This window comes from Macrobrachium nipponense, chromosome 16, assembly GCF_015104395.2.
Source record: "Macrobrachium nipponense isolate FS-2020 chromosome 16, ASM1510439v2, whole genome shotgun sequence".
NCBI lineage: Eukaryota > Metazoa > Arthropoda > Malacostraca > Decapoda > Palaemonidae > Macrobrachium > Macrobrachium nipponense.
Window position 1 is genome coordinate 56,999,941 of NC_087209.1, and position 10,891 is coordinate 57,010,831.

At 38.9% G+C, this 10,891-nt stretch overlaps 1 protein-coding gene across 2 annotated transcripts; it reads left to right on the forward strand.

Annotated features, from left to right (window-relative positions):
* The first annotated feature begins 945 nt into the window (after nt 1-945).
* LOC135195723 (di-N-acetylchitobiase-like) lies at nt 946-10,664 on the forward strand. Of its 2 annotated transcripts, none has more exons than XM_064222144.1 (8): nt 946-1,123; nt 2,064-2,389; nt 2,837-2,981; nt 3,939-4,147; nt 5,563-5,705; nt 5,970-6,099; nt 7,700-7,861; nt 9,303-10,664. In XM_064222144.1, the coding sequence occupies exons 2-8, from the start codon at nt 2,150-2,152 to the stop codon at nt 9,483-9,485; spliced, it is 1,212 nt and encodes a 403-aa protein (XP_064078214.1). In that variant the 5' UTR covers nt 946-1,123; nt 2,064-2,149; the 3' UTR covers nt 9,486-10,664. The 2 variants fall into 2 exon arrangements, with proteins under 2 accessions (XP_064078214.1, XP_064078213.1); XM_064222143.1 differs by having other exon boundaries at nt 947-1,123; nt 2,021-2,389.
* The last annotated feature ends 227 nt before the right edge of the window (nt 10,665-10,891 follow it).

A 10,891-nucleotide genomic window follows, 5' to 3' on the forward strand; every position in this document is an offset into this window, starting at 1 on the left:
ACAGATTTCCTGAGGATGTAATAAAGTTATTACGAAATGTAGTAAATAGAGAAAAATAATGAATTAGTTTCCATACGTATATATATGTGTGCATACTTAAGTGGACAATAGGTAACAATTATGCTGAGATTACATATACAGTTATATTACATTATTTGCCATCATGGGTTATTTAAAAAGTAAAATATCAAATTTAATTCAACTTTAGGTATAACATTAAATATAGCACAAACGCCATAGTAGTAGTTATAATAAACATAACATATACATATATATATATATATATATATATATATATATATATATATATATATATATATATATATATATATATATATCTATCTATCTATATATACATATATATATATATATATATATATATATATATATATATATATATATATATATATATCCCAAAATCACAATGTCTATATACACGAGATATTATTAGTTGCAACACGGTGACCCTTGAGTTAAACCATATGACAATTACTCGTGTGTACTTCTCGTGACTGTGGTAAACTGTGTACTATGTATGGCACATAGCAAGTCATCGACCACTGTCATGTTGCTACGTATTGTATTTCATACCTGTTGAAGATAATATGTAAGTACATTTTATCCAGTGGATATATTTGAATTAAAAAAGGATATAAAACTGTAACATATATGGTCGACAGGTAGGTATCTAATCACAAAAACCTCTACTTAGACTAAGTGGTGCAACAAGTAGCTATGTGTATGCGATTAACGAGTATATTTGGTTTTGCAGTCTATATACCATTATTCGCCTATACTTTTAAAATTCATTCACAACAGCAATTCTAGAATGATGTTCAACAGACTAATTTTCCAAATGATAAATCACTAAAATATTAAAGTTAAAATTTAGAAGATTGTCATGAACATCTTACGTCAGCCAACAGCATCATGTAATCGATGGCAACTGCAAAGGATGCCTGAGTGGCTGAGTCTCTGTCTTGCTAGTAGTAGTGAAATCTTATCAGTCAACCAGTGGGCGTAACGTTACGATTCTGATATTAATAACGTATATGATTTATTTGGATCTAAATGAATGTATAACTCATCAGCCGTGTCAACTTGAAGCAGTCCGTCAGTTTAGGTGAGTAATAATTACAACTGTACGTAATTCGTGACTGTAACTGTGATACCGTGACCTGGATAGATGAAATGATTGATGATCGTGGCTTAAACATGGCTTTTAATTACGCTAATTTCTACCTCTAGATGAGAAATGAATATGGAGAAGCCTGGAATTAACTCATCTTTGATTAAACTTGTTAAAGTATTACCATGGAAACTAAATGTCCTTGTTTGTCGGCGGATGGTATTTGGCTGTTACTTGTAGTAGTAGCGGTCAAATAAGTGTCGTTGAAACGGCTCTTATCATGTTCACAACATCCAGCGGGTGTGTTTGTTTTAATGTAGTGGTTTATGGCTCTTTTTTTTTTTTTTTTTTTTATCCTTTCTTGCTCTGTGTCTAGCATGGCAATATAATTTTAAATAGAAATTATATTATTAGCTTGGTTTCATCTTTCTGTAAAAGAACTACGTGGCATTTGAGTGATTCAGGAAAATGTTTACCATTAAGCGGATACTATCAGTCATTCAGCGCTCGTCTAGACGACTGACTTATTAATTATTACATAAAATGGAAACCGTAGTAATAAATTTTAATCTGGTAAACTAGTAAATGTTTTTTGTCGGTAAATTCAAATTCAATTGAGGAAGTAAAAAAAAAAACTGTTCAGAGCAGGCAGATGTGTTATCCATTGCGGTTTGTTTACATTTCTGGGTGACTGATGTTTTATGACTAGTCAGGATTCTTATATCGTCATGAATATGTTAATACAAAATCCAACACCAACAAATTATCGATTCCTTGACACGTTTGGGACCTTTTCCACTGAGAATGGTTTTAGTTGGAAAACGTATCCATAAATGTAAGGGATTCGAGATTTCAAGAAACTAAATTGATATGGTCGTTGCATTACCATAGGTCTAGTGGATTTAACGAGTAACTCGTGTAATTCTACTGCAAGGACGGGGTGCAGCTTCATTCGTCTAAAGGAAATGCAAACTCGGCTACAACTCTAGGCTGAAAAAGGTGCAAAACAGAATCACAGAAATGGAATGGAACCAACTTCTATCAGCCCTCTGGATTCTGGCTTTCCAAGCCGTAGCAACCTCGGGTAAGCTGCCACGGAGCCCTCTATCAGCTGACAACTACCTGGAAGGGGATTCAGATACCTCTGTAAGCTGTCCGTGCGAGGATGAACTCCTGTGCCTGCCGCTGGAGGAGGCGAGGAGAAGGAATTCCTCAGCGTCCCACGTCAAGGAGTACTTGAGGAGGTCCGAGAGAAAAGAGGTAATGATAATGTTGTTTTTGTTGTTCCAGATGTATAGGCCGATCCCTTACGACGCTCCTGATTGGCTGTTGATAAGCCAATGACGGGGCTGGAAACTTCAGTCTCTTTCGAGAGTTCGCATATGCAGGATGCATGCACCACTTCTCCTGAGGGATGCGTCTCTCAAAAGTACCCCTCCAATCAGGAGCGTCGTAAGGGACGGGCCTATACTTCAGTTACACGGTTGATTTGAGGAAAGCAAGATGGAAGAAAGAGAATATGAACGGAGGTACAGTAAAATGAATTATGAAAGGGGTTACAGCAGCTAGGGGCCTAAGGAAGGGGCACTGCAAAGAACCATGAGTAATGCCTACAGTGCACCGCATGAGGGGAGATCCGTTTAGGTGAAGAGACAATTAACATCTCAGAAATGACCTTACATGAACTCTTGATATGACCTCTTACAGGTGTTCGCCTTCGTTCTCAAGTGTGACATCAACATCTGGTCAAAGTTCGACTGGACGAGACTGACGACGATCGCACTGGCTGGGTTTTACGAGGCTGACCTCGTCTGCCACGCTCACCTGAATGGGGTCAAGGTGGTCAAATTAGGTGAGGCTTTGAGGGCATTAGAAGGGGGTAATGAGAGGTATTGGGGTTAATATCATTACGATTGATTTATTACTATTTTTTTTTTTTTTTTTTTTTTTTTTTTTGCTTGTTACGTACACCTCAAAAGCTTTACGAATGATTTATTAATTTTTTTTAATTACGTATACATCTCAAAAGTTCAAGCAAAGAAGCGATGCATTATTACCCTCAAGCAATTCTCCCTTTATTTTGAGATTTTACTTAGTTTCTATCTATTTATCTATTAATTTGTTAAATTATTTTATCCTTTCTTTCTTTATTTCCTATCACCTTCTGTTACTTCTTTCAGATGATCGTCATAATATTTGGAAGTTTGAATTTCAAGTCAGTGGCCCCTATGGTGGGCTTGTTCCATATGAGTAGGATTCATCTTCTGAATAATAATAATAATAATAATAATAATAATAATAATAATAATAATAATAATAATAATAATAATAATAATACTTAGGAAGCAGACCCTCTCTCAAGCATACTTTATTAAAAGTAATGGCTACTTCAGCAGCATTACACTTGTGAGAGATTCTTCTCTATTTTCCGAATATTATTATTATTATTATTATTAATTAATAATAATAATATAAAATAATAATAATAATAATAATAATAATAAAGTGGTATTGTGGTTAATTTAAATGAAACTTTTGATTTAGTTTAAATCTCAAAATAATGTTTTTAAATTTTATGATTAATTATACTACTATTTCGTCATCAGGTTTATTAATTTGCGTGTTTTTTTTATTTTGACTATAAAACTATTGACTATTGTGGCTGGCGTGGTTTAAACCTTCTGAATTTTGTTTTTGTGCGTTTAAAAAAAAAATCATGAAAGTTACCACAAGATCAACCCTACATACTAAATGGCGTTAATACAGCCTTTTTTTCTGTTTTAAGTTAACACTCTATGCCATTCCTCAGGTGACATACCCACCAGCGACCTGCCCAACCCAAAAGCTAGGTCAGACTGGGTCAAATTGCAAGCGAGTGATGTTGTCCTCAAGTTCCTGGACGGAATCAACATAGATTACGAAGACGCCGTTGCGAGCGGATCCGCTGAACAGGATGGGCTGACCGCTTTGGTTAAAGAAACCACAGAAGTTTTTCACCAGGTTCTTCCAGGGTCACAGGTAAGAGGCAGAGCACCAGGTCTCATGAAGGGGTTGTGAGGATAGTTCACAGGTGTATATAACTCCCAGGTGTCTGTAAGAGGCATCATCAGGTGCCAAAAGGGTGTAGCTCAGAAGATAGTTCACAGGTGTATCTAAGATGTCTGTAAGAGGCATCGTCCATTAGGTACCAAAAGGGTGTAACTCAGAAGATAGTTCACAGGTGTATCTAAGTCCCAGGTGTCTGTAAGAGGCATCGTCAGGTACAAAGGGGTTAGTTCACAAGTGTATTTAAGAGACAATCAAACAGATGTATCTAGAAGCATCTGCAGGTCCCTTGGAGAGAACTCACAGGTAGGCTATTTCAGAGGCTTCATCAGGTAACATGGAGACAATTACCAGATGTATCTAGAAGCATCGTTACACTTCATGAAGATAACTCACAGGTGTGTGTCAGAGGCTTCATCAGGTACCTAGAAGATAACTCACAGGTGTAAGCCAAATAACTTCATCAGGTCTGATGTTAACTCACAGCGATCTGTGAGAAGCCTCAGATGCCATGGAAAGAACCCTTAGATATATAATGGCTCCCTTTCACAAGATGGGGCAGGCGTCAGCACTGATTGTGAAGTATGTTGTCATTAATGACAAGAGGTTTATCAATCAGTCTTTTAAGACAGAATGGCCCCCGTAATCAAGGCTATAAAATCCAGTGATTTGAATCTGAATTTTTTTTTTATTTTTAGACAGGCGAACATTCATGTCAAATCAACCGACCGTTCACTTTGACCTCAAAATGAATTGTGTCAGCAGAAAAATACAGACACCAGTTTCTGGAACTTTGTAAACTACAAACCGTTTATTTATTTTCCTTTTTGTAATCTTTGTTGTTCACTGTTCCATTTCGTCTGAGGGTGGACTGTAAATAAGTTGTCAGATTGGCTGCGAGTCCTCATGAATGGGCCCCCAAGGTGACCAGTGGTGTCTTGACAACGTCCCTTCAGCCCCTAGCTGCACCCTCTTTTAGCATTTTACTTAACCTCCATTCACGTCCCTATCTGTCAATCCTGCTGTCCAGCCTCTCTCATTGTTACTTCTCAGTACTTTTAGATCTTTGTACTTCATCTCTTCTGTTTTCTGGATCTCTTCACCTCCTCTTTATCTCTTTTGCCTTTATACTTCCTCTCACTTCTTCCTAATGGACACCATAATATCCCCTGGGAGCTTGAATTTCAAGTTAGTGGCCCCTATGGTGGGCTTGTTCCACATGAATAATGTTCATCTTCTGAATAATAATACTGTTCAAACACTAACGCCCACTCCCCACTGTCTAGAGCGCTGAGTGGCTAAAAGTGCACACCCAGCGCTTGCCTCGAGAACCTTAGAACTTCATCAAATCAACCAAGTCTCGAATATTTATATTTCCACGTCCACAGGTATCGTTTGACGTAGCCTGGAATGCAGGGGGCGTAGACGGCCGTTTCTACGACTACAAGGAAATCGGCAACTATTCAGACCTTCTCTTTATCATGGCCTACGACGAACAGAGCCAAATCTTCGACCAGCCCTGCAGTGCTAGGTAAGAGACTTCGAGTTCAGAGACCTCGGATTCAGTTACGGGCGTAAAACTAGCTCGATCAAAAACAGCAAGGCCTCGAATTATTCTCCAGTTTTGTCCTGCGTTTATCATTATCTTTCTTCTGTCTGTCTTTCCACCATCTCATAAGAATTGTTTCAACATTAATTTCAGCGCCGAATTTTGTATTTATATTGTAGTGACTGTAATACAGCTGGAACTGAAAAGGCAGTGAAAGTAAGTCACGAATCTTTGTTGACATTACAGACCGAATTCCGGCGTCTACAAGACTTCTGCAGGCATCAAATCCTACTTGGACCTCGGAATCCCTCCTGAGAAACTGATACTTGGGGTACCTTGGTATGGCTACAACTACCCATGTCAGGAACTGCTGCAGGTGAGTTGCTTTTCAACTGCGTATCAAGGAAGTGACAGGGATGATTAAAGAGAGCAGTTCAACCATCTATCTCTTTAAAGAGATGAATGTGGCAGTGCTATTTCATCTCCTCTGCACTGCCAGTTTGTTAAATTTCAACTTTAGTACCATATCCAGGCCCATGAGCGCCGTGCTTATGGGAGTGAATGGTGAGACACAAGACAGGAAATACCCCAGGAACAGTAAATTTGCGGTAGATTCTAGTGCGATTACCGTTTCAAGCATATTAAGGAGACTTAACAGCATAGCATAAAAATTCTAGTATCAAGTTCTGGCATTAAGGTGAAATAATATTGACAGTGTCAGGGAGGTAACACAGTACAGAGCTTGGAAGTGGTTCTATAAATGAACAGTTTGCATTGCAGATTTCAATTTTTCCTCTATGCTCTCTACGGATGCAAAGTTTAAGGTGCTCTTCAGTACAAGAATAAGTGAAAAGTATAGAAATAAGATTCAACAAGAGGACTTGTTGGTTACTCGCCTGAAAGTCAGAAGGATAAAGATCCCACTGAGAATTCAAACCGTGGAGAGATCTCCATTCCACACGAAATTTGGTTTTGGTATTTTGTGATGTTAATGTTAATTGCTACTCTGCTGCACTTCCAAAAAATGTCAAAATAATTAGTTTCTATGATGTCTCGGTGTTCTTTCTGCTTGACTGACACACTTGCAAGATGTTTAGCTAAAAGAGCATACTTGCAGATCCACTGATATTGACATGCTTTAGATTTGCTTATAGATGGACTGTCAGAAGGCTAATGACCACCTGGAAAACTACTCAATTTTTTCCACTCACTGTGCAGACCCAGGAGAAGGGCTGCTTTACAGATGTAGTTTCTGTCAGTCTGCAAGACCTAATAGATGCAGCAACAACTGGGGATCTGGTCGTGTTGAGAAGTTGAAAACATCCATTCTAGACTTTTATGATGAGTACACAATTTTTGCAAAGGCTTCTCACCTTTAAATTAACCTTCTAACTAACCACAGTTTGACTATAGCGCTGAGACTGTCATATGCAGTTTTGAATAACATCATCTTTAAAGCCTTTGAAGTCTTTGAGCACTCTTCCGTCACAGACTTACTTCACATTAATGCCTTCTCTGGGATAGTAGGACATATGAGTCAATAGTCAACCTTTCCATATTGTAAAAAATGTTCATACAGTAGGCTTTCACTTTACCAGATGCTTTATGGATCTGGCCCTCTAAGGCCCTGTCCATACTAGCAGATATTGCCCGACGGGCAAACACTGTTCCCATAACCCGTTCCACTATACTGACCAACCGAGTATGGAGCCAGAACAGTGCGATTGTCTGGTAACACTGCTTCATAAGCGAGAGAAAATATAAACAGCCGGAAGTGGCTGACAGGCATGAGGGCTAGCGTGGACAGGCCATAATAGGTGGCAAATGCAGCCTACACTTGAACATTCAAGATACCCCATATCCGTAAAAGAAATCTTGCTGTGTTGTGCATTTCCTTGCATTGGACTTAAGAAATTATGATAACTTTACTTAGATCTAATGTCAGTCTTGTCTTTTTTTTAATCCTTTGCATCCAGGATGGAACATGCTTGATAAAAGAAGTACCTTTTAGAGGAGCCAACTGTAGTGATGCTGCAGGGAAGGAGTACCCTTACAGCTATATGATTGCGATGAGGAAGAAGTACCAAGCGCCATATCACTGGGACAAGAACACCTTGACACCCTACTATACGTTCAAGGTGGGTGAAGCTGTGGTTGCAGGATTGTCTAGAAATCTTACAATATGGCTTAAAGTGGAATGTTTGCAATACTGGTTATGTAAAACGTTTATAATGCCTGCTGAAATATACATTAATCTTGCATGGTCTACATTGTTATACGTACATGAATCATGGTATGAATGAAATTTTATCTAAAAGATTCGTTGAAATGAGGATAAAGCTTTAAGAGTATTAGGGTCAGAGAGAGTGAGTAATACCACAAGACACGTTACAATAATTCCATATGTAGATGGGATAATGAAGGGAGAAGGAGATAAGCTTGGACATGTCCTACTTACCACCCCAGGGAATCAGATGGACTCCTGTGAGTGCCAGAAAGACTGGAAAACCTAGACCTACTTTGATGCGAGTTATGAGATATGGGACTAGAAAGTGGCTTTCAGCTTTTTAGGATCTCCCACTCTTGCCTCTTCGTATTCAACCTTAAGCCCCGTCTACACGGTCTAGCTTTGCCCGACGAACTTTGTTCGATGTGACGTCTGTAGCGGGAAAAGTCAGAACCTCATCCGCTGTTTCTCCACTTCTGACGTCACATTGAACAGAGTTTGTCGAGCAAAGCTCTCATGTGGACGGGCCTTTAGGCTCTCATGGGTTTGTGTCCATTAACGTATCCCATTAATTTGCATGTACGCAATCAAGATTATAATGCAGGGTCACACGCCCTGAAAGTATCCCAACCTTGTACGCCAAGTAAACTGGGGCATTTGTTAGTGTTGCCATATTGTCCCATCAAGGGTATTCGGAGTGCTCAGAGTCCACTTGCCTTCTGAATATGCTGTACTTCCCTTAGTTGACAGGAGTGTCAGTTCTGCTATTTGGGATCATGAGGTCATCTAGTGTGTCATGTTTGGTTCCAGAAACCAGGTGGTGGAGACCGTTAACCATGTCCTCGAATAGGTTTTAGAGACCTCACGTGGACTAGAGTGTCATCGGTTTCCACTTTTGTAGAATGTTTTGGTTCAATTCATTTCAATTCATTTGAAGCTATGAGTAATTCAGGTCCAACTCTTTTCATCTACCCTAGAAATATTGCGAGAATTTTTAATAATCACACCTTGCTATCAAGAAAAGACCCTCCTTCCAACCTTGCTATAGATACAGTAGCAAGGGCCCCTTGAGTAGATTATCTAAGATATTTTGTAAATGTGACCCCAGTTCTCCTTATCGATCTCATGCACAAGTGTCAAAGTCTTATCTAGGATGTTTTGGTACTACCTTGGGCATGTTGAAAGGGCCTTTCCCAGTGAATCCTTACTTCCTTATGCCAAGAAGGAGAAACAATAGGAACAGGTTCTCAGGACACCAATGGCTTTAGAACCTAATCTCATGTCTGCTGTTTTTCAGCTTTAATTTATATCTTATCTCAGTTTCATTGTCGTGTTGTATCTCTAATTTTCAGGATGAATCAGGCCAGTATCGCCAGATGAGATACGACGATGCCAGGAGCCTAGTTTACAAGTACGTCTTAGCCGTGGCATCGGGACTTCGAGGCGTTGGGATGTGGACAGCTAACTTCTTAGACTACTCTGACTCTTCAACGGCTGTGGAACAGCAGAGCCAGATGTGGGGACTCCTGCCCTAAGTGACTGACATTCTGGCCATTTCCAGCTGTGGAGTTTTTTGCAGCAAAGTCCCAATTCTGTGATCTGAAGAGTCTTTCCCTTTTTCATTGTTATGTAGATGTGTTTACAAGTTGGCAAGAATTGTAGCCATTGTGGTGAAAAGGTTGTACTATTACAAATAAAGATGTTGCCGAGAGGTGTTGAGGTGTCCACTGGATGGAAAATAGACTGAGATTTCATGGACATAGATGGTTTGGACATGTGATGAGAAGTTGGGGGTGGCTTAAGGGGGTGGGAGTGTTAGTCAAAAAGTGATAAATATGGAAGCAGCACCATGAGCACCAAATAGGAAAGTCCGGGAATAGTGCGTGGTAGAAGACTTAGATCAGATGGGACCCCAGGCAAGACGTCCACAAGGCAAGAGATAGCTGAGAGAACTCTAGCAATTTGCGATAGAAGCACAAAACATCCTAATCACTCAGTTCATCTAATAACTTGTCAGATGAGTGACGGAATCTTCAACTAGAAAATTGAGAAGAAATCGGATGACAAGCACTGCAAGCAGAGGCAAGAATGCTGACGATTAAAGGAAGGTTTTTCCTTTCATGAGTCATCCATCCTTAAACCTCAAGATAAACAGGAACCCGAAGTGCTAAGTAAGTGCTACGTAATAATCACTGAAAAGGAATTAATTGAAGTTAACAGGACACTTTATAACACTTAGAATTGAGATATTGATAGACTTTTACCCTGAAGCAGAGAAGAAAATCCCTGTCTCAGCTAATATGAAAACATTATGGTTGCACTGGAAAAAAATTAGAATAAAAAAAGTGAAGTCTTTTGTTTGCAAGCCTTTGTCCACATGTCAACAACTGTAATTATATTTTTAATGAAGGGAATTAGAGGTTTATTATCATGCTGGGAAACAAATCATCATTAATGTAGTTATTTAAAGTTGTTATCATATTACACGTGAGTTACGTATTCTACAGTGTATGGCTCAAACACTTACATAGGAAGCTTTCATGTTAAAGTGGTATTTTGAAGATTTGTCTGTACGTCTCGTTTCTGAAACCTTTTCCATTACACAGTATTTTATAGGTGCTCCGCACAAGTATTATTTTGTTGTAGTCAATGTCTGTTTACGTTTTGTAACACAAGTAATTATTAATGTGCCATCATAAAATGATTTTCTTAAACTGGTATATTTTATTAAACATGACAGATTAATCAACTTATACGACTGACGTTTTACTTGTGACATTCAGCACGACCTGGCCTGAGCACTGTGCTGATTGGATCAAGTACAAAAGTCCACACCAGGCGTCTAATTCTCTCTAATACAATACCACAATCATGGAATTCCTGCCTCTGAACTAAAGTCCATACGGGCATAAGACTACCTTAATTTAAACCAACCTCTGCC